The sequence below is a fragment of the Salmo salar genome, chromosome ssa22 (assembly GCF_905237065.1).
Source record: "Salmo salar chromosome ssa22, Ssal_v3.1, whole genome shotgun sequence".
NCBI lineage: Eukaryota > Metazoa > Chordata > Actinopteri > Salmoniformes > Salmonidae > Salmo > Salmo salar.
This window is the reverse complement of record NC_059463.1, coordinates 571,146-594,715: the sequence shown is the minus strand read 5'-3', so window position 1 is coordinate 594,715 and position 23,570 is coordinate 571,146. Positions and strand designations below refer to the sequence as shown.

At 42.6% G+C, this 23,570-nt stretch overlaps 1 protein-coding gene across 1 annotated transcript in view; it reads right to left on the bottom strand.

Moving 5' to 3' along the window:
• The window catches only part of LOC106582625 (charged multivesicular body protein 4b), a 52,704-nt gene extending 29,656 nt beyond the window's left edge, over positions 1-23,048 (bottom strand). Inside the window, exon 1 of the mRNA XM_014165851.2 lies at positions 22,701-23,048. Coding sequence (XP_014021326.1) covers positions 22,701-22,884 — 184 coding nt within the window. The 5' untranslated portion in view covers positions 22,885-23,048. The remainder of the gene's footprint in view (positions 1-22,700) is intronic.
• Positions 23,049-23,570: the final 522 nt, after the last annotated feature.

The window sequence follows — 23,570 nt, the reverse complement described above, 5'->3', positions numbered from 1 at the left end:
CCATTCACCCTTAGAGTCTCAATTGTCTCAAGGCTTAAAAATCCTTCTTTAACCCATCTCCTCCTCTTCATCTACACTGTTTGAATTGGATTTAACAGGTGACATCAACAAGGGATCATAGCTTTCACCTGGTCAGTTTATATCATGGGACGAACATGTGTTGTACAGTCAGTGTAGATTTGCCACATTTGCATTTAAATGTGTGAAAGAAAGCAACAGCAAGCATTTCAACAAGAGAACAAAGCGCTCTCCACTGGCGGGAGTTTGGAGAGTGCAAGTGGAGAGACATGCCTATGGTGCGTCTTCACCACAGTAATAATTCATTTTTACAACAAATTCCAAATGCAAACTTCAAAAGGAAATGATATATTTCAAGCAATTCTGAGATGCTAAAAGACCAGTAGGCCTATGCTAGTCATTTTTAGCTTGATGCCCCATTGCTGGTGAGCTTCCAAAGTAAACAATTAATATTCTTAATATCACCAAACAATTGTTGGAGCTGCATATTTATTTATTATGGCAATCCTCTCACCCTACAATTTGACCTTTGCGCTGCCCCCAATCATATAGCTGCAAAAAAAACAACAATCTGTTTGCTAGCTCACCCGAACTGTGTTGATTGACACTATACTGGTCCTATCAGAGAGCAGAGAAAGTAATCCATGGACTCTTCACCACAAAATGTTACAAAACAGGGCCAGATAATTTCAAGTCATTAGTCTCAAGTCAAAGTCAAGTCCGGAGGCTCCAAGTCAAGTCTCTTCTCTATCAAGTCTTTACATGTAGCTACATAGTTGTCTTTGCTGTCTTTGTATCTAAGATAATTGTGTAGTTTTAGAGTAATTATCGGGGTTAGCTAGCCAGCTATTTTCGTCCTCCACGACGCCGTTCTCCAAACTTAGTCAACACTGCTAGCTAGCCAACTTCTACCGACTAGCAGCACTGTAGAAACTAATACATTACAACGGAACGATTTGATTAGTGTAGTGTTAGCTAGCTACATAGTTGTCTTTGCATCTAAGATAATTGTGTAGTTTTAGAGTAATTATCGGGGTTAGCTAGCCAGCTATTTTCGTCCGCCACGACGCCGTTCTCCAAACTTAGTCAACACTGCTAGCTAGCCAACCTTTACCGACTAGCAGCACTGTAGAAACTAATACATTACAACGGAACGATTTGATTAGTGTAGTGTTACCGAGCTACATAGTTGTCTTTGTCATAGTTTGATAATTGTGTAGTTTAGAGTAATTATCGAGATTAGCTAGCCAGCTATTGTCGTCCTCCGCGACGCCATTTTCCAAACCTAGCCAACTTTTACCGACGAGCAGCATTGTAGAAACTAAATACATTACAAAGGAACGTCTTGATTAGTGTTATGTTAGCTAGCTACATAGTTGCCTTTGTATCATGATAAAGGTGTATTACTGAAACTATCGAGGTTACCTAGCCAGCTACACTTTCAAACAAAGTCAACAACGCAGCCACTGCTAGCTAGCCTACTTCACCAGCCAGCAGTACTGTATCATTTTAGTCATTTTAGTCAATAAGATTTTTGCAACGTAAGCTTAACTTTCTGAACATTCGAGACGTGTAGTCCACTTGTCATTCCAATCTCCTTAGCGTAGCCTCTCCTGTAGCCTGTCAACTATGTGTCTGTCTATCCCTGTTCTCTCCCCTCTGCACAGGCCATACAAACGCTTCACACCACGTGGCCGCTGCCACTCTAACCTGGTGGCCCCCGCGCGCACAACCCACGTGGAGTTCCAGGTCTCCGGCGGCCTCTGGAACTGCCGGTCTGCGGCCAACAAGGCAGAGTTAATCTCAGCTTATGCTACCCTCCAGTCCCTCGACTTCTTGGGGCTGACGGAAACATGGATTACCACAGATAACACTGCTACTCCTACTGCTCTCTCCTCGTCTGACCAAGTGTACTCGCATACCCCGAGAGCATCTGGCCAGCGGGGTGGTGGCACTGGAATCCTCATCTCTCCCAAGTGAACATTCTCTCTTTCTCCCCTGACCCATCTGTCTATCTCCTCCTTTGAATTCCATGCTGTCACAGTTACCAGCCCTTTCAAGCTTAACATCCTTATCATTTATCGCCCTCCAGGTTCCCTTGGAGAGTTCATCAATGAGCTTGATAAGATCCTTTCCTGAGGATGGCTCACTACTCACAGTTCTCGGTGACTTTAACCTGTTAGGGCTAGGGGGCAGTATTGACACGGCTGGATAAAAAACATACCCAATTTAATCTGGTTACCACTCCTACCCAGTAACTAGAATATGCATATACTTATTACATATGGATAGAAAACACCCTAAATTTTCTAAAACTGTTTGAATGGTGTCTGTGAGTATAACAGAACTCAAATGGCAGGTCAAAACCTGAGAGATTCCTTTACAGGAATATAATATAATTCTTTAAATGTATGCTTTCGCCGTAAAACCTTTTTGAAATCGTAAAACGTGGTTAGATTAAGGAGATGTTTATCTTTCAAAGGGTGTAAAATAGTTGTATGTTTGAAAAATTTGAATTTTGACATTTATTTGGATTCAAATTTGCCGCTCTTGAAATGCACCTGCTGTTGATGGAGTGCACCACGGGTGGCACGCTAGCGTCCCACCTAGCCCATAGAGGTTAATCTAACCACGTTTTACGATTTCAAAAAGGTTTTACGGCGAAAGCATAAATTTAGAGTATGTTAGGACAGTACATTTACAAGAGTTGTGTGTAATGTTTTGTCAATTCAAAGACAGGGTCACCAAAACCATAAAACCAGCTAAAATGATGCACTAACCTTTTACAATCTCCATCAGATGACACTCCTAGGACATTATGTTAGACAATGCATGCATTTTTAGTTCTATCAAGTTCATATTTATATCCAAAAACAGCGTTTTACTATGGCATTGATGTTGAGGAAATCGTTTCCCTCCAATAACCGGCAGTCAAGTCAGCACCACAAATTAAATAATTAAAATTAGAAAACATTGGTAAAATATTATATTGTCATTTAAAGAATTATAGATTTACATCTCTTGAACGCAATCAACTTGCCAGATTTAAAAATAACCTTACTGGGAAATCACACTTTGCAATAATCTGAGCACTGCGCCCAGAAAAATACGCGTTGCGATACAGACTCGCCGTCATGTTGGGGAGATCTAAAATCGAAAATACTATGTAAATAATCCATTACCTTTGATTCTCTTCATCAGATGTCACTTCCAGGTATCACAGGTCCATAACGAATGTAGTTTTGTTCAAAAAAGCTCATCATTTATGTCCAAAAATCTCTGTCTTGTTAGCACATGATCTAAGCCCGCCGGACTTCACGTCATGAACGAGGGGAAGAAATATATTTACGTTCGTTCAAACATGTCAAACGTTGTATAGCATAAATCATTAGGGCCTTTTTTAACCAGAACATGAATAATATTCAAGGTGGACGAATGCATCCTCTTTTATAACGTATTGGAACGAGGGTACCCAACATGAACTCGCGCGCCAGGTGTCTAATGGGACATCATCATTCCATGGCTCTTGTTCGGTCAGATCTCCCTCCAGAAGACTCAAAACACTTTGTAAAGGCTGGTGACATCTAGTGGAAGCAATAGGAAGTGCCAAAATATTCCTCAGCCCCTGTGTTTTTCAATGGCATAGGTTTAAAGGTAATACAACACATCAGGTATCCACTTCCTGTCAGAAAATGTCTCAGGGTTTTGCCTGCCAAATGAGTTCTGTTATACTCACAGACACCATTCAAACAGTTTTAGAAAGTGTAGGGTGTTTTCTATCCATATATAATAAGTATATGCATATTCTAGTTACTGGGTAGGATTAGTAACCAGATTAAAATCGGGTAAATTTTTTTATCCAGCCGTGCAAATACTGCCCCCTAGCCCCAACAGGTTAAGCATGTCCCAGTTTAGATCACCTAACAGTACAAACTCGGAAGATAAATGGGGGAAATTAGTTCACATATGGTGTCCAGGGCACAGCTAGAGGCTGAGGGGGGTCTATAACAAGCAGCAACAGTGAGAGACTTTTTCTGGAAAGGTGGATTTTTAAAAGTGGAAGCTCAAACTATTTGGGCACAGACCTGGATAGCATGACATAACTCTGCAGGCTAACTCCACCCCATATGGCAGTTCTATCTTGGCAGAAAATGTTGTAGTTGGGGATGGAAATTTCTGAATTTTTGGTGGCACTTCCTAAGCCAGGAGTCAGACATGGCTAGGACATCAGGGTTGTTGAGGGGGCTAAAGCAGTGAATAAAACAAACTTAGGGAGGAGGCTTCTGATGTCAACATGCTTGTAACCAGGGCTTTTACGGTTACAGAAGTCACCAATTGATAGCACCTGGGGATTAGGAGTGAAACTGGGGTCTACAGGGCCTGGGTTACCCTGTAAATCACCAGAGGAACAGAGGAGGATTAGGATAAGGGTACGGATAAAGGCTATAAGAATTGGTCATCTAGTTCATTGGGAACAGAGACTAAAAGGAGCAGATTTCTGGGCGTGGTAGAATAGATTCAGGGCATAATGTACAGACAATGGTATGGTAGAATGTGAGTACAGTGGAGGTAAACCTAGGCGTTGAGTGATGATGAGAGAGGTTTCGTCTCTGGAGGCACCAGTTAAGCCAGGTGAGGTCTCCGCATGTGTGTGGGGTGGGACAAAAGAGCTATCTAAGGCATGTTGAGCTGGACTGAGGGCTCTACAGTGAAATAAAACAATAACAACTAGCCAAGACAGCAGTAGACAAGGCATATTGACATTAGAGAGGCATAAAGCAAACCCAGGTGTTGATCAGGAGAGCTAAGACAACAACGGGTAAATGGCGATGTATGGGCAGAGCGGGTCAGTTCGGTACATACAGGACCTGAGTTCGAGGCTGGGGCCGACAGGTAAACAAAATGACGTACAGTGTTATTGAAACAGTCCAGGGGGCATCAGCTGTGTAACCAAGTGATCATAGGGTCAAAAGAGCAGCAATAGGTGAGTCAGTATGCTGTTCGGTAGTCACCACTACGCTAGGCGAGCAGGGGACACAGCATTCAGAAAAGCCAGCGGGCCAGGACTAGTAGATGGTTCTTCGGCAACATTGTAACAGAATAGCCTGTTGAGACCACATTGGGCGATCACTTCGGCAGTCCAGTCGTGATAGGTCGGTGGGGCTCCGTGTCGACAATAAAGGGTCCAGGCCAATTGGCAAAGGAGGTGTTGTAGCCCTAGAATTAGCTAGTATATGGGCCTAGCTTGAGGCTAGCTGGTGCTTGCTTCGGGACAGAGGCGGTAGCTAACAGTAGCTACTCGTTTGCAGCTAGCTAGCTGTGATGATCCGGTGTAATGATCCAGAGCGGCAGGAATCCGGTGATTGGTAGAGAGAAGCAGTCTGATATGCTCTGGATTGATATTGCGCTGAGCAGACAGGCATGATATCGCGCTGAGCAGACAGGCAGGACTTGTCCGAGCTGGCTGGCTGGTGACCGAGAAAAAAAGGTGAAGACCGCTAGCCGTGGCTAACAAAGACTAGTAGCTAGTTAGCTGGCTATCTCCTGATGGAAGTTCCAGTTATAAGGAATAAAAATAGCAGATCCGTACCACATTGGGTGAGGCGGGTTGCAGGAAAGTATATTTAGTTCGTAAGATATATACGAAGATGACCGGCTATTTACACGAGATAAGACAAGGAAACACACAAGTCCTACTGCTACGCCATCTTGGATCTCTAAATAATCAACTGATAAAAGCAGCAGAATCAGATAAAATAAACAGGTAAAAATACACCTTATTATGGAACAGCTGGGACTGTGAAGAGACACATACAAAATAACCGACACACATACGCACAAGCGCTATCACACACGTACATTGCAATATTGTTGTATGGTGGTATTATACATTTTGTATTGTAGATATGTAGTGGTGTAATAATGTTATATGATGTACTGTTTTATCTTTTCTATATATTCATCTATATATCTTTTATATGTAATGTAAGTGCCTTAACTTCTCTAGGGTAGGGGGCAGTATTTTCACGGCCGGATGAAAAACATACCCAAATTAAATGGCCTACTACTCGGGCCCAGGAACTAGAATATGCATATTATTAGTCGATTTGGATAGAAAACACTCTGAAGTTTCTAAAACTGTTTGAATGATGTCTGTGAGTATAACAGAACTCATATGGCAGGCAAAAACCTGAGAAAAATCTAACCAGGAAGTGGGAAATCTGGTGCTTGTAGTCCTTTCAAGTCATTGCCTATCCAACACACAGTGACTTAGGGTTCATTTTGCACTTCCTAAGGCTTCCACTAGATGTCAACAGTCTTTATTTAGAAAGTTGTTTGAGGCGCCTATGGTGAACAAAGAGCGAACAAAGGAAGTTGGAAGTTGTTGACTCAGGAAAGCACATGAGTTCATTGGTGCGCATTCACGTGATGAGGTAGCTGTGTTCCAAAATGTTTTTCAAGACATTGTAATCGTTCGGTTGGAATATTAGAAGTTTTAAGTTAAAAAGGCCATAAAGATTGATGCTATACAACATTTGACATGTTTCAAAGAACGTAAATATAACTTTTTTTTACTTTTCGTCGCGACATTTTGCCTGTGCTTCCTACATTTGGAGTAGCTTACTGAACGCGCAAACAACAAGGAGGTATTTGGACATAAATTATGGACTTTATCGAACAAAACAACATTTATTGTGGACCTGGGATTCCTGCAAGTGCCTTCTGATGAAGATCAAAGGTAAGTGAATATTTCTAATGCTATTTATGATTTTAGATGACTCCAAAATGGCGGGTATCTGTATTGCCTAGTGTATGTTTCTGAGTGCCGTACTCAGTTTATTGCAAAGTGTGCTTTCCCCGTGAAGCTTTTTTGAGATCTGTCACAGCGGTTGCATAAAGGAGATGGTTATCTAAAATTCTTTGAATAACAGTTTAATATTTTATCAACGTTTATGATGAGTATTTTTGTAAATTGTTGTGCTGATTCACCGGTAGTATTGGAGGCAAAATATTTTCTGAACATCACGCGCCAATATAAAATGCTGTTTTTGGATATAAATATGAACTTTATCGAACAAAACATACATGTATTGTCTAACATTGAGTCCGAGGAGTGTCATCTGATGAAGATCGTCAAAGGTTAGTGCTTCATTTTAGCTGAATTTCTGGTATTTGTGACCCCTCTCCTGCTTGGAAAATGGCTATGGTTTTTCTTGTGTTGTACCTGTCCAAACATAATCTAACTTTATGCTTTCGCCGTAAAGCCTTTTTGAAATCGGACAATGTGGTCACATTAACCTGTTATGGCTAGGGGGCAGTATTTTCACGGCTGGATAAAAAACGTACCCGATTTAATCTGGTTACCACTCCTACCCAGTAACTAGAATATGCATATACTTATTACATATGGATAGAAAACACCCTAAAGTTTCTAAAACTGTTTGAATGGTGTCTGTGAGTATAACAGAAGTCATTTGGCAGGCAAAAAAACTGAGAAGGTTTCATGCAGGAAGTGGCCTGTCTGACAAGGTGTCGTTCTTCTTGTCTCTGTTTATTGAAGAGTGAGGATCTTAGCTGTCCCGTGACACTTCCTACGGCTACCATAGGGTCTCAGAAGGCGGTAAAAAGCTGAATCGTGGCTTTGCAGGCTCTGGCTGAAAAAAAGTAGCGCGTTTGGGTAATGGCTGGTTACAGTACTGTGAGACTCAGGCTCGTGCCCACGTCGACCGAAAGCTTTGTTTACTTTCCTCTGTTTAGCTAAATGGACATTCCCGGTCGGAATATTATCGCTTTTTTACGAGAAAAATGGCATAAAAATAGATTTTAAACAGCGGTTGACATGCTTCGAAGTACGGTAATGGAATATTTAGATTTTTTTTGTCACGAATTGCGCCATGCGCGCGACCCTTATTTACCCTTACAGATAGTGTCTGGAACGCACGAACAAAACACCGCAATTTGGATATAACGATGGATTATTTTGGACCAAACCAACATTTGTTATTGAAGTAGCAGTCCTGGGAGTGCATTCTGACGAAGACAACAAAAGGTAATCAAACTTTTATAATAGTAAATCTGATATTGGTGAGTGCTAAACTTGCCGGGTGTCTAAATAGCTAGCCCTGTGATGCCGGGCTATGTACTTAGAATATTGCAAAATGTGCTTTCACCAAAAAGCTATTTTAAAATCGGACATATCGAGTGCATAGAGGAGTTCTGTATCTATAATTCTTTATAACAAGATTCAAAAGGCACTCGCACATCTGAGCAATCTTGTTACAGGTGCATGGCAACAGTTGAAACAGGATGAATGAAAAAAGGAAATCGCACACTGTTCTTGATAGTATCACTGATATTTAATAAGCTTACGTATCGGCCTAATGGCCTTCGTCAGAGCTTTTGTGAATTTTCGGAAAACAGCACCTCTATGTAGACCTAGCCCCACCCACATCCGTTCCACGTATGGAAAGGGGTTGGAGGCAAAGGAAAAATAAATAAGTGCTACCAAACATAACAATATGCATTTCACAAATATTACAAAAGTGTATAGACAAGACGTACCGAACACGTCCATAAAATCACAACGAGGACATAGCAAGTTTTCATTAATCATTGGGTACATCATACGAAAAAACAAAGTAATCTTAAATAGGAACATATTTTAAATTCACAACATAACATACATAGGCATTTCATCATTAAGTCCTTTAGGAAATAATGTCTGGAGGGTGAAAATCCAAAAACATTCTCTTTTGCTCAGAGTATTATTAATATCACCTCCCCTGTCTGATATCTTGACTTTCTCTATACCACAAAATCTAAAGGTAGAAATGTCATGCTTTTGGTCATTAAAATGTACTGCGACTGGATAATCCCTGTCGTTTCTCCTGATTTAACTTTTATGTTCACTAATTCTCTGTTTGTTTGAGAGAGCGGGAGGTTTTACCAACATAGCAGAGCCCACATGGACATTTAATAATGTAAATAACATGGGTGGTGGTGCACGTGATGATATCGTTAATTTGAAACCGTTTTCCTGTGTGTGGGTGGCAGAAATATTCACACTTCATCATATTGTTGCACTGTGCGCATCCTCTACATTTATAGCTACCATTTGGTAGCGGGCGTAAAAGAGCCTGGCTGATTTTCTTTCGTGGCTGGCAGTTGGCATGAACCAATTTATCGCGCAAATTGCGACCTCTCCTATACACAATGAGTGGTGGATTCTTGAATTCAGCCGGCAAAGCTGGGTCCGATGATAAAATATGCCAATGTTTCTTAACCACACCTCCCACTTTTCGCGAATTCAAAGTATATGTGGTTGTGAACATAACGGAGTGTTCTTTTGCTTTAGCTGGTCTTTTTGTAACAATTCATCTCGTGTTTTTCCCAATGCCAAATGAAGAGCTTCATCCACACATTGTGGCGAATAGCCTCTTCTTAGAAACCTAGTGCGCATCTCCGCTGCTTTTTCTAGATAATCATCATTGGAATAGCATATACGGCGCAGTCTGAAAAACTGGCTTCTAGGAAGTCCTCTTTTTAATGGCTCAGGGTGGAAGCTGTCCCCCTGTAATAGAGTATTTCTGTCTGTTTCTTTTCGATACAGAGTTGTAAACAGGGTTCCATTTGATTTCTCAATCCACATATCGAGGTAATGAACGCGTTGAGTGTCACTTTCAATAGTAAATTTGAGATTGGGATCCATGTCATTGAGTAGTGCCATAAAATCTGACAGCTCTTGTTCAGTTCCTTCCCATATGCAAAAAATGTCGTCAATATATCGATACCACTTCAGGATTTTATTCAAAAATGGATTTTCGTTTTTGTTAATGACTAAACGTTCTTCAAATAGACCCACATAAAGGTTAGCATAGCTCGGAGCGAATGTGGAGCCCATCGACGTTCCATTCGTTTGGAGGTAGTATTCATCATCAAACCTAAAATAGTTATACTTTAAAACATATTCTGCCAGCTCTAAAATAAAGTTTGTTGGTGGATATTCATTAGTATCTCTGTCTCCCAAATAGTGAGCTAGTGCTGCCAGCCCCCCCGCATGGGGAATGCTGGTATATAGACTCTCGACATCTAATGTGACCAGAATACAGTCTTCTTTCAAACCCGTTATTGGTGAGATCTTGTTTATGAAGTCTATAGAGTCTTTTACATATGATGGCAATGCTTGCACATGAGTTTTAATAAAAGCGTCTACAAAGTTCGACAATGGCTCTAGCATTGAGCCTATTCCTGCAACCACTGGTCTGCCTGGATAATTGCCTTGTTGTGTTTTAGGTTTGTGTAATTTCGGTAAAATGTAAAGGCATGGACGTATGGCACATTTGCAGCAAAGATATTCATATTCAGGTTTTGAGATAAGGTGGTTTAATAGGGCTTGCTCCAAACTAGAGCATATATCCCTTTGGAACACCTGTGTGGGATCAACACTTAGTTTTCTATAGAAACGTTCATTACTGAGTTGTCTCTGAATTTCTTCTTTATATTTTTCATAGTCTAAAACAACTACAGCACCCCCCTTGTCTGCAGGTTTAATAACCAACGATGAATCTTTCATTAATTCATTAAGTGCCTGTTCTTCTGTTCTAGTGAGATTTTTCTTTATGTGGTTTGTTTGTCTCGTATACACTGACATGGCTTCTTGTTCGACTAACCTACAATAGGTATTAATCGAAGAATTGTTAACTATGGGACAGAATTTGCTTTTGGGCTTAAAATGTGTGCCAGTTCGTTGATGTGTTTCTTGGCCCGAAACAGTGTTTTGTGAAAACACATGCTTAAGTTTAATCTTACGGAAGAATTTGAACAGATCTACTTTCGTATCAAATGGTTTATCTGTACATGTAGGTACAAAAGAGAGACCCTTAGATAAGACTGAGACTTGAGCGTCAGTAAGGTCTTTTTTGGAGAGGTTAATTACCGCGTCCTGCTGTAGCTCCGTGTCCACGGCCTGTGATCCTGGTCTCCTCTTCGACCGCTTGCCTCTCCTACATCGTTTCTTTTCTTTCGTAGAGCCTTGTGTTGCTTCCGGGCTAGAAAAACCGGCTGTGTGCCATGATAGCTGGAGTCACTGTCTGTAGGGAATTCGCTCTCGGTGGATGCCTCTGTGTCCACATTTCCATGTCCTCCTGCTGCTGCGTATCTGCGTCCCTCAATCAGTGGTGCGTCCCTACGTCGGCCTCTCCGTGCTCCTGTCCTTGGGCCTTCCCATGCATACACCTGGTTAAGCTGGTAATCCTCTGTGTCACGCTGATATTTCTTGATCTTTGTTGCTTGTAGAGAGTCTCTGTATTTCCCAATGGACTGGTTGATCACGTCGTCTATGGCTGTAAAATTAAGGCCTAGAATCTCCTTCATCACAACCTCATGTTCGCTAATCTTAACTTCAACTTCTTTTGCTTCCTTCGACACATGCTCAACGATTAATAACATTAAATCTAGTGAACATTTATTGAGTATATCACCCCATTGATGAACGAAAGTTTTGTCGTTTTTCCCTATTGTAGGCTCCTTCTGTATTCTCAGTCCTCTTGGAATGCGCTTGTTGCGCCAATACTCGCTAAGAGTGGTGCCATGCAGGAGCAAACGAGTTTCTTTCTCTCGAAGTCTCTGGAGTTGGATTTTGAGTTCGACAGTCGAGTGCTGAACTGGGTTGTCCATGTTGGAGGTAGGAAAAAGAATCCTATCGGCGTCTTCTTGTGTGAATGAAAGAGTATTCGCACAATGCTCAGTAAGTGAGTTGATCTCTCGTAGTCAATCCATTGTATATTTGGTACGTCTTTTTCTTTTGTGTATACTACAAGGTTTCAGAGTGCAGAGTGAAAAACAGTATAACAAGATTCAAAAGGCACTCGCACATCTGAGCAATCTTGTTACAGGTGCATGGCAACAGTTGAAACAGGATGAATGAAAAAAGGAAACCGCACACTGTTCTTGATAGTATCACTGATATTTAATAAGCTTACGTATCGGCCTAACGGCCTTCGTCAGAGCTTTTGTGAATTTTCGGTAAACAGCACCTCTATGTAGACCTAGCCCCACCCACATCCGTTCCACGTATGGAAAGGGGTTGGAGGCAAAGGAAAGGCAAATTGTGAGTTTATTCTTTGTAACAGCTACAAAATCTATTTTACTTTTGATAAAGTAAAATGATGACGGCACGTGTTTCCTTGCAGGTAACCATGACTGACAGAGGAAGAACAATGAGTCCAAGCACCAACCTCCTTTTGAAGCTTCCAGTCTGTTATTCGAACTCAATCAGCATGACAGAGTGATCTCCAGCCCTGTCCTCGTCAACACTCACACCTGTGTTAACGAGAGAATCACTGACATGATGTCAGCTGGTCCTTTTGTGGCAGGGCTGAAATGCAGTGGAAATGTTTTTTGGGGGATTCAGTTCATTTACATGGCAAAGAGGGACTTTGCAATTCATCTGATCACTCTTCATAACATTCTGGAGTATATGCAAATTGCCATCATACAAACTGAGGCAGCAGACTGAAAATTATTATTTGTGTCATTCTCAAAAGTTTTGGCCACGACTGTACGTTCATCTCTAGGAGACAGAATGCGTCTCCTTCCTGAGCGGTATTATGGCTGCGTGGTCCCATGGTGTTTATACTTGCGTACTATTGTTTGTACAGATGAACGTGGTACCTTCAGGTGTTTGGAAATTGCTCCCAAGGATGAACCAGACTTGTGGAGGTCTACAATATTTTTTCTGAGGTCTTGGCTGATTTCTTTTGATTTTCCCATGATGTCAAGCAAAGAGGCACTGAGTTTGAAGGTAGGCCTTGAAATACATCCACAGGTACACCTCCAATTGACTCAAATGATGACAATTAGCCTATCAGAAGCTTCTAAAGCCATGACATAATTTTCTGGAATTTTCCAAGCTGTTTAAATGTAGTGTATGTAAACTTCAGACCCACTGGAATAGTGATACAGTGAAATAATATGTCTATAAACAATTGTTGGAAAAATTACTTGTCATGCACAAAGTAGATGTCCTAACCGACTTGCCAAAACTATAGTTTGTTAACAAGAAATGTGTGGAGTGGTTTAAAAACGAGTTTTAATGACTCCAACCTAAGTGTATGTAAACTTCCAACTTCAACTGTATGCACTGCGCATAGAGACGCGTGATGTCCCTGACCCCAGAGAAGGAGCTCCCGTTCCGTAAGATTGGGTCCCACCTTGTCGCGGGTTCCGCCCTGGCAGAGGGCCAGCTCTCCTGCAAGGCCTCGTGGAATTCAGCAGAGATGGGGACAGATGCAGAGTCATCACCGTCCACCAGTTGATGTCCAGTGCAGTGCCTACCCAAGTGAGTAGGCTCCTCATAGCCTCTCGAGCTGCTGGGGGCGATGAAGATCCGCTGGCGGCTTCTGATGGCCTGTCAGCCTGGTAGCCCTGCTCATGGTGGTGAACAGTGCCAGCACCGTCCCCCAGGAACAGCCTATCACTGGCCAACAGGTGTCGTCGCCATCGAAGCGATCAACGTCCTGACGCAGGGTATGCGCCTGTCCAGGACTGGCAGCAGATGGGCTCTGCCTGCGGTAGCTCTGGCCATGCTTCCTGGGAGTGGTACTGTGCCCAGTAGAGGGACTAACAGCTCGCTGCCGCACCACTCCTGGGGGAGGGAGCTCGTCCCCAGCCTGAGCCTGGCATACCCACTCGCGCATGTTCTCCAATCGTGCCAGGTGCAGGCGTTCTGAGAACACCACACAAAACAGGTATCCACTAGGGCGCTCCACCGCCCTCTCCGCGTGGCTCAATCCCAGGCAGTGCATACACAAGTTAGGTGGATCCACAGGGGGATGCCACCATCACACCTGTCACAATGGGAAGCCATAATATCAGCCAAACCAACAAGGCCACGGAGCAGGGGTCCGACGCCCTGGGAGAGCTATGTCGTGACCCGCTTGGAGGAATAGGAACCCGGTGAGGATAAATTACCCAGTACCTCTGCAAACACAGGGGGAGACCCCTGTGAGAAAAACAGCAACAAGGTAATAGATTTGATGTATTTGTTTTAGACCAACTGCAATATTACCTAGCCGGTTTAATATCCAAGCAGTAAAAACAGCACCTTAACCTCTTGGGGCTAGGTGGGACGCTAGCGTGCCACCTGTGGTGCACTCCATCAACAGCAGGTGCATTTCAAGAGCGGCAAATTTGAATCCAAATAAATGTCAAAATTCAAATTTTTCAAAAATACAACTATGTTACACCATTTGAAAGATAAACATCTCCTTAATCTAACCACGTTTTACGATTTCAAAAAGGTTTTACGGCGAAAGCATAAATTTAGAGTATGTTAGGACAGTACATTTACAAGAGTTGTGTGTAATGTTTTGTCAAGTCAAAGACAGGGTCACCAAAACCATAAAACCAGCTAAAATGATACACTAACCTTTTACAATCTCCATCAGATGACACTCCTAGGACATTATGTTAGACAATGCATGCATTTTTAGTTCTATCAAGTTCATATTTATATACAAAAACAGCGTTTTACTATGGCATTGATGTTGAGGAAATCGTTTCCTCCAATAACCGGCAGTCAAGTCAGCGTCACAAATTAAATAATTAAAATTAGAAAACATTGGTAAAATATTATATTGTCATTTAAAGAATTATAGATTTACATCTTTTGAACGCAATCAACTTGCCAGATTTAAAAATAACCTTACTGGGAAATCACACTTTGCAATAATCTGAGCACTGTGCCCAGAAAAATACGCGTTGCGATACAGACTAGACGTCATGTTGGGGAGATCTAAAATCGAAAATACTATGTAAATAATCCATTACCTTTGATTCTCTTCATCAGATGTCACTTCCAGGTATCACAGGTCCATAACGAATGTAGTTTTGTTCAAAAAAGCTCATCATTTATGTCCAAAAATCTCCGTCTCGTTAGCACATGATGTAAGCCAGCCGGACTTCTCGTCATGAACGAGGGGAAAAAATATATTTCCGTTCGTTCAAACATGTCAAACGTTGTATAGCATAAATCATTAGGGCCTTTTTAACCAGAACATGAATAATATTCAAGGTGGACGAATGCATAGCCTTTTATAACGTATTGGAACGAGGGTACCCAACATGAAGTAGCGCGCCAGGTGTCTAATGGGACATCACCGTTCCATGGCTCTTGTTCGGTCAGATCTCCCTCCAGAAGACTCAAAACACTTTGTAAAGGCTGGTGACATCTAGTGGAAGCAATAGGAAGTGCCAAAATATTCCTAAACCCCTGTGTTTTTCAATGGGATAGGTTTAAAATCAATACAACACATCAGGTATCCACTTCCTGTCAGAAAATGTCTCAGGGTTTTGCCTGCCAAATGAGTTCTGTTATACTCACAGACACCATTCAAACAGTTTTGGAAACTTTAGAGTGTTTTCTATCCATATATAATAAGTATATGCATATTCTAGTTACTGGGTAGGATTAGTAACCAGATGAAATCGGGTACATTTTTTTTATCCAGACGTGCAAATGCTGCCCCCTAGACCCAACAGGTTAAGGAACTCTAAAGTTAATGTCTCAATGTAGTGGAAAGCCCAGCACGATACTCGCACTCTGCAGGGGAAAGAAAAAACCCTGCAGGATAATTAGTAGAGAACCCGCACTTACAGCACGGGACATGTTAAGGCAATTCACAACACACACATAGAACAAGCCAGTCGGCAAGTTGTGTAAGGTAAATTACAGTTTGTGGCAGCAAGAGCCACCAATATATCAATGTACACGGAGTCGTAGTGTAACGCTAACGAAACACAAGCGCGACAAACCACGGGCGAAGATACAGATCAACCGCGCGCAGCGAGTGGAGCACTCAAGAAGAGGGCTGGCCTGATGGCCAGCTGCTCAAGGCTGCGAACAGCCAGTGAGTATACTTTCACGCAAGATATTACACTTACCAAGCGAATTTCAGAAAGTTTGTACCTCAAACCATAAGGACGTCCGCCGAGAAAATGAAAGAATGTGTGTCGCGGCCATGGGCTCTATATATAGGGGCAGACCCCAGACGTGACGCAGGTGTACACCGGAGTAAATCTGTAAATCCTCACCTCGGATGTATCCCTCCGCCGCGGAGTGATACCAATATATCAATATATTGGAGTGATCCAATGTAGTGAAACATAACGTACACAGTTTCACAGCAATGTTCACATACATTATACATTTAGAAATTGGCTTATCTTTGGCTAATTTAAGATAAACTTCAACCCTGTTACTTTATCTGGCATTTACTAAGGTAATTTATTTAACTTGTTTAACATCTTGATGAGAACCTGTTTTAGTTGGAATTGGGCTGCCTGAGTAAACTTAGCTCTTTAACCTCTTACATCTAGACGTTCCACTAGCGGAACACCTGCTCCAATATCCAATGATAGGCGTGGCGCGAATTACAAATTCCTCAAAAATACAAAAACTTCAATTTTTCAAACATATGACTATTTCACAGCATTTTAAAGACAAGACTCTCCTTTATCTAACCACACTGTCCGATTTCAAAAAGGCTTTACAGCGAAAGCAAAACATTAGATTATGTCAGCAGAGTACCAAGCCAGAAATAATCAGACACCCATTTTTCAAGCTAGCATATAATGTCACAAAAACCCAGAAGACAGCTAAATGCAGCACTAACCTTTGATGATCTTCATCAGATGACACACCTAGGACATTATGTTATACAATACATGCATGTTTTGTTCAATCAAGTTCATATTTATATCAAAAAACAGCTTTTTACATTAGCATGTGACGTTCAGAACTAGCATACCCCCCGCAACCTTCCGGGGAATTTACTAACAATTTACTAAATTACTCACGATAAACGTTCACAAAAAGCATAACAATTATTTTAAGAATTATAGATACGGAACTCCTCTATGCACTCGATATGTCCGATTTTAAAATAGCTTTCTGGTGAAAGCACATTTTGCAATATTCTAAGTACATAGCCCAGCCATCACGGGCTAGCTATTTAGACACCTGGCAAGCTTAGCCTTCACCAAAATCAGATTTACTATTATAAAAGTTTGATTACCTTTTGTTGTCTTCGTCAGAATGCACTCCCAGGACTGCTACTTCAATAACAAATGTTGGTTTGGTCCAAAATAATCCATCGTTATATCCGAATAGCGGCGTTTTGTTCGTGCGTCCCAGACACTATCCGAAATGGTAAATAAGGGTAGTGCGCATGGCGCAATTCGTGACAAAAAAATTCTAAATATTCCATTACCGTACTTCGAAGCATGTCAACCGCTGTTTAAAATCAATTTTTATGCCATTTATCTCGTAAAAAAGCGATAATATTCCGACCGGGAATCTCCTTTTCGGCAAACAGAGGAAAAATCACAAAGACGGGGGCGGCCAGTGCACGCGCCTAATGCCCATTGTCCCTTGATCGGCCACTTGAGAAAGGCGATAATGTGTTTCAGCCTGGGGCTGGGATGACGACATTCTGTTTTTTCCCGGGCTCTGAGAGCCTATTGGAGCCGTGGGAAGTGTCACGTTATAGCAGAGATCCATTGTAATTGAATGAGATGTCAAAGAAAGACAATAAATGGTCAGACAGGCCACTTCCTGTAAAGGAATCTCTCAGGTTTTGACCTGCCATTTGAGTTCTGTTATACTCACAGACACCATTCAAACAGTTTTAGAAACTTTGGAGTGTTTTCTATCCAAAGCCAATAATTATATGCATATTCTAGTTACTGGGCAGGAGTAGTAACCAGATTAAATCGGGTACGTTTTTTATCCAGCCGTGTCAATACTGCCCCCTAGCCCTAACAGGTTAAGGACAAGAAAGTCAAGGTATTGGAGTGGCCATCACAAACCTGACCTCAAACCTATCGAAAATTTGCGGGCAGAACTGAAAAAGCGTGTGCAAGCAAGGAGTCCTACAAACCTGACTCAGTTACACCAGCTCTGTCAGGAGGAATAAGACAAAATTCACCCAACTTATTGTGGGAAGCTTGTGGAAGGGTACCCGAAACATTTGACCCAAGTTAACCTGTTGGGGCTAGGGGGCAGTATTTGCACGGCCGGATAAAAAAACGTACCCAATTTAAACTGGTTACTACTCTTGCCCAGAAATGAGAATATGCATATAATTAGTAGATTTGGATAGAAAACACTCTGAAGTTTCTAAAACTGTTTGAATGGTGTCTGTGAGTATAACAGAACTCATATGGCAGGCAAAAACCTGATAAGATTCCATACAGGAAGTGCCCTGTCTGACAATTTGTTATCCTTCTGTTGCATCTCTATCAAAAATACAGCATCTCTGCTGTAACGTGACATTTTCTAAGGCTTCCATTGGCTCTCAGAAGGCGCCAGAAAGCGGATTGAGATGTCTGCAGTCTCTGGGCGAAGTACAGCAGCTCTGTTTGTTACTGGTCAGGCTGGGGACACTGACACTGGAGATGCGCGTTCATGTGAATTCTCCATTTTGTTCTTTCAGCCTTTGAATGAATACAATGTCGCACGGTTGGAATATTATCGGTATTTTACAAGAAAAATCGCATAAAAATTGATTTTAAACAGCGTTTGACATGCTTCGAAGTACGGTAATGGAATATTTTGAAATTTGTCGTCACGAAATGCGCGTCACCCTTCGGATAGTTACCTGAACGCATGAACAAAACGGCGGTATTTGGATATAACTATGGATTATTTGGAACCAAAACAACATTTGTTGTTGAAGTAGAAGTCCTGGGAGTGTATTCTGACGAAGAACAGCAAAGGTAATCCAATTTTTCTTATAGTAAATGTGAGTTTGGTTAGGGCCAAACTTGGTGGGTGTCAAATTAGCTAGCCGTGATTGCATAAAGGAGTTCTGTATCTATAATTTTTTTAAATAATTATGTATTTTGTGAACGTTAATCGTGAGTAATTTAGTAAATTCACTGGAAGTTTGCGGTGGGTATGCTAGTTCTGAACATCACATGCTAATGTAAAAAGCTGTTTTTTGATATAAATATGAACTTGATTGAACAAAACATGCATGTATTGTATAACATAATGTCCTAGGAGTGTCATCTGATGAAGATCATCAAAGGTTAGGGCTGCATTTAGCTGTGGTTTTGTTTTTTGTGACATATATGCTTGCTTTGAAAATGGCTGTGTGATTATTTTTGGCAGGGTACTCTCCTGACATAATCTAATGTTTTGCTTTCGCTGTAAAGCCTTTTTGAAATCGGACAATGTGGTTAGATTAACGAGAGTCTTGTCTTTAAAATGGTGTAAAATAGTCATATGTTTGAGAAATTGAAGTTATAGCATTTATGAGGTATTTGTATTTCACGCCACGCGATTCCACTGGCTGTTGACTAGGTGGGACTGCCCAGGGAGGTTAAACAATTTAAAGGGAATGCTACCAAATACTAATTGAGTGTATGTAAACTTCTGACCCACTGGGAATGTGATGAAAGAAATACACGCTGAAATAAATAATTATCTCTACTATTATTCTGACATTTCACATTCTTAAAATAATGTGGTTTACCTAACTGACCTAAGATAGGGATTTTTACTAGGATTAAATGTCAAGAATTGTGAAAAACTGAGTTTAAATGTATTTGGCTAAGGTGTATTAAACTTCCGACTTCAACTGTACCTGGCATCCTGAATGTGGCAGCGGATATGCTCTCAAGGGAGGGCCCGCCACCTTGGGACCGGAGCCTACATCCCCAGGTGGTGCAACACCCGTGGGACAGGTTTGGGAGGGCGCAGGTGGACCTGTTTGCCTCCCTGGACAATGCGCACTGCCCCCGCAGGTACGCCATGTCAGAGCCACCAGGGCCTCTGGGCTTGGATGCTCTAGCTCATGATTGGCCAGGGCTGGAGCTTAACACATTGCCCCCTTTTTCCCTGTTCCAGGCTGTGCTGGACAGGACCAGGATGGCAGAGCATCATCTGCTTCTGGTGGCCCCATACTGGCCCAGACGACCCTGGTTCAGCCTTCTCCTGTCCCTGTTGTCTGGGACACCTTGGTAACTTCCCCTGAGGCTGGGGGAACTCTGTGGCATCCGAGGCCACACCGCCTCAGTCGGTGGGCTTGGCCACTGAACGGCGCTAATGGTCCATGTTAGGACTACAGGAGGGTGTGATGAACACCATGCAGAGCGCAAGGGCACCGGCTACAACCGCAGCATACCTGTTGCGCTGGCGGTTGTTTTGCTCTTGGTGCACTGGTATTGTGGTGGTGGTTGAGTCATGCGTGGTGCAGTATGTCCTCCAATACCTGCAGTCTCGCTTGGATGAGGGTTTAGCAGCCTCAAAACTGAGGGTATTTGGCCGCTAAATCTGTCTGCCATGTGGGGTGGATGGACAGGCCAGTGGGGCGCCGTCCCTTGGTCTCCAGGTTTATTGAAGGGGGTTTGTTGCCTGCGTCCAGCTGGGACCCGCTCAATGGCGAGCTGGGATCTGGATGTGGTCTTGGCAGCTTTGGCAAAGCTGCCTTTCGAATCGTTTAAACCTGCCTCCCTGAAACACCGCTCTATGAAGGTGGCTTTCTTGGTAGCGATTACTTCCATGAAGAGGGTGGGTGAGCTCCATGCTTTTTCGGGAAGTTCTGAGTGCTACCGGATGGACCCTGGTGGAAGGAGTATATCTCTCCGTCCCAACCCCTCATTCCTCCCATAGGTTCTGTCAGACAGGCATGTGAACATCCCTTTTATCCTGTCTACTTATGACCTCCCGGCAGTGGCGGGGGAGGCCTGCGAGAGCACTGGCTGCCTACGTGGAGTGGACAGAGTCAGTGAGAGCAACACACCAGCTCTTTGTCTGCTATGGTGAGAGAGTCCTGGGGGCTGGGCTATCAAAGCAGAGGCTCTCTCACTGGATCGTGGACACGATTACGACAGCATACGGCCTGGCTGGCATGCCAGTGCTGGGATCTGTAGTGGCACATTCAACACGAGGTGTGGCTGCATCCTGGGCTCTACTGAGAGGAGTGCCCCTCACTGAGATCTGTGCCGCGGCCAGCTGGGCTTCCTCTTGCACCTTTGCTAGGTATTATCGGGTAAATGTGGCACCTCCCAATTCAGTTGCTTCAGCAGTCCTGGGCGTCGCCTCCCCTTCCGGGGACTGTGCCGGGACCCACATTCCATATTGATGGCACCTGCGTCTCGGTCCCGCGCTGGGACTTCGCTGCTGGCTGGCCAGGTCCCTCTAGCACCGACTAATCTGGTACAGGTATATTGGAGTGTTCCAATATAGTGAAACATAAAAGGTTACGTATGTAACCACGGTTATGTGAGCTATATGGATCACTCCAATCCTCTACGGTGCTAGAGGCGCCTCAAAAATGATGTAGAGAACGTGTGTCGCGGCCATGGGGTCCATATATAGGGGCGGACCCCAGCCGTGACACAGGTGTACATGGGAGTAAATCCTCACCTCGCATGTATCCTTCCGCCGCGGAGTGATACCAATATATAAATATATTGGAGTGATCCATAAAGCTCACATAACCGTGGTTACATGCGTAACCTTCGTTTTACATGTAGATTACTTGTGGATTTTGAAAACAAAAATCAAGATGTGTCAATTTGTTTGTCTACATGCCATTTTAAAAAACAATGCAGCTATTTGAGTAGGCCTACACATATTTTGGGTTAAGACAAGTAACTAGGAGTGAGGGCAAACATAAGATTGCAAGCTGAGTTTGAATAAGGCATCTGATTACCACTTTGCATTTGGAACGGTTAGTTTAATTATACCTAATAACCAAATCATTGATGGATCACTAGATAAAATAAAATGTCTCTCCTCTTCCCCTGCACACGTCATCACACTCCCTCATCTGATTGGTTGTTTACTGCGAACCACAAGCAGAAATAAACGTCATCATACTCCTTGAACTGATTGGTTGAGTAGGCAGGCCTTCTGAATTTGTGGCTGTGGTATCTAGTGACGACCATTTCTATTGGAGAAGCAGTTTCTGCTTATCTCGATACTATATTGCAGGGGTTGGCAACCCAGTTGCTGGACTGTCGCAGGTACTGCAGGATTTGGTTTGACTAGGCGCCACTGAGCTAATTGATTAGTTCAGTGATCGCTTAAAAATCAACATACCTGGTCCCAAGTGGCGCAGCGGTCGGTCTTAAGGCACTGCATCTCAGTGCTAGAGGCATCACTACAGACCCTGCTTCGATCCCGGGCTGTATCACAACCGGCCGGTTCTTAACTGACTACCCTAGTTAAATAAAGATTAAATAAAAACGTTCCAGCTTGGTTAAATCAAAAACATGAGGTACCTGTGGAACTCTTGGACTAGGGTTACCTACCCCCACTATCATGTCTTTGCTTGAAGTTAGCTAAATCCATTACATTTGTACGATATAGCCTATTGACTTTGTGGCTGTGGTACTTCGTTCTTCCTGTGAAGTTGTTGGATAAAAAACTAGCCAGTTAGCTAATCATACCGTGTTCACGTGCTAGTCGGAACTAGGACATTTCCGTCTTGGAAACTCGTTTTAGAAACACGAGCTCCGAGTTTCCCGGTTGAAAGTACCAGAATCAACTATTGCTATAGTATAGGAAGCTCTGTGCAAATACAACGTTCATTTTAACTAGTCGGGAGGTTCCGAGTTTACGATAGTTGTTGAACACGGCATGATAAAACCGTATTTCTCATAGGTCTCACCTCTTTTATTTTTTGTGCCATTCTTCTTCGCAATGATGAGTTCCTGGTTAATCTTTTTCTCCAAAAATTCCTGTTTCTTCGTCAACATTTCCTCTGTGTCTCGAAGTCGCTGGATCGCCTCCTGAGGGCTAGCCGATTTCCCACCTTTACCTCCAGCGCCAAATAACTTCCCCAACAAAGACATATTTGCGCTGAATAACAACAATAACTGATACTACGAATTCGATAGCAATTAACAACATTCAACTAGTCTCGTATGTTCTCTCTCGCTGTCACTCGCCCAGCAGAGCTGCTGTTGTTGTTTCTTCTTCCTCTTTCCCACCAGGCCTCGTGATGTCACCAGGGCGTGGGTCAATGACGTAATGAGAATGATGTTCCTATGTTAATGAGCCCTTTACAGTATTCCTCCTTCAGAAAGAAGATCACTGATCTGCATTACAAATGGATCACTGATTTGTTACTTTTATTTAAATGTTTTACTTATCTATTTTTTTTACTCAACACTTTATTATTTTTAAATGCATTGTTGGTTAAGGACTTGTATGTAAGCAATTCCACTGTAAGGTCTACACCTCACCCAAATTATTAGGGTGAGGCACATGGGTTACTAACATCTTACTACACAACATACACTTAGTATTACTTTCTTAGCTACAGTATACATATCTCCCTAGCATATTACACAATTTATGCAGCAGCATACAAAACATTTTTGGACTCACCTTGTTGTGCTGTGCTCACTTTAACAGGAAGGTGGCTCAGCGGTCCTTCGTGGGAAAATTCTGTCATCAAAGTCTGGCATTCTCTGGATTTATGGTGCTTTCAAAAAAACTGGGAACTCGCAAAAAAACAAGGTTGAATCATGATGAC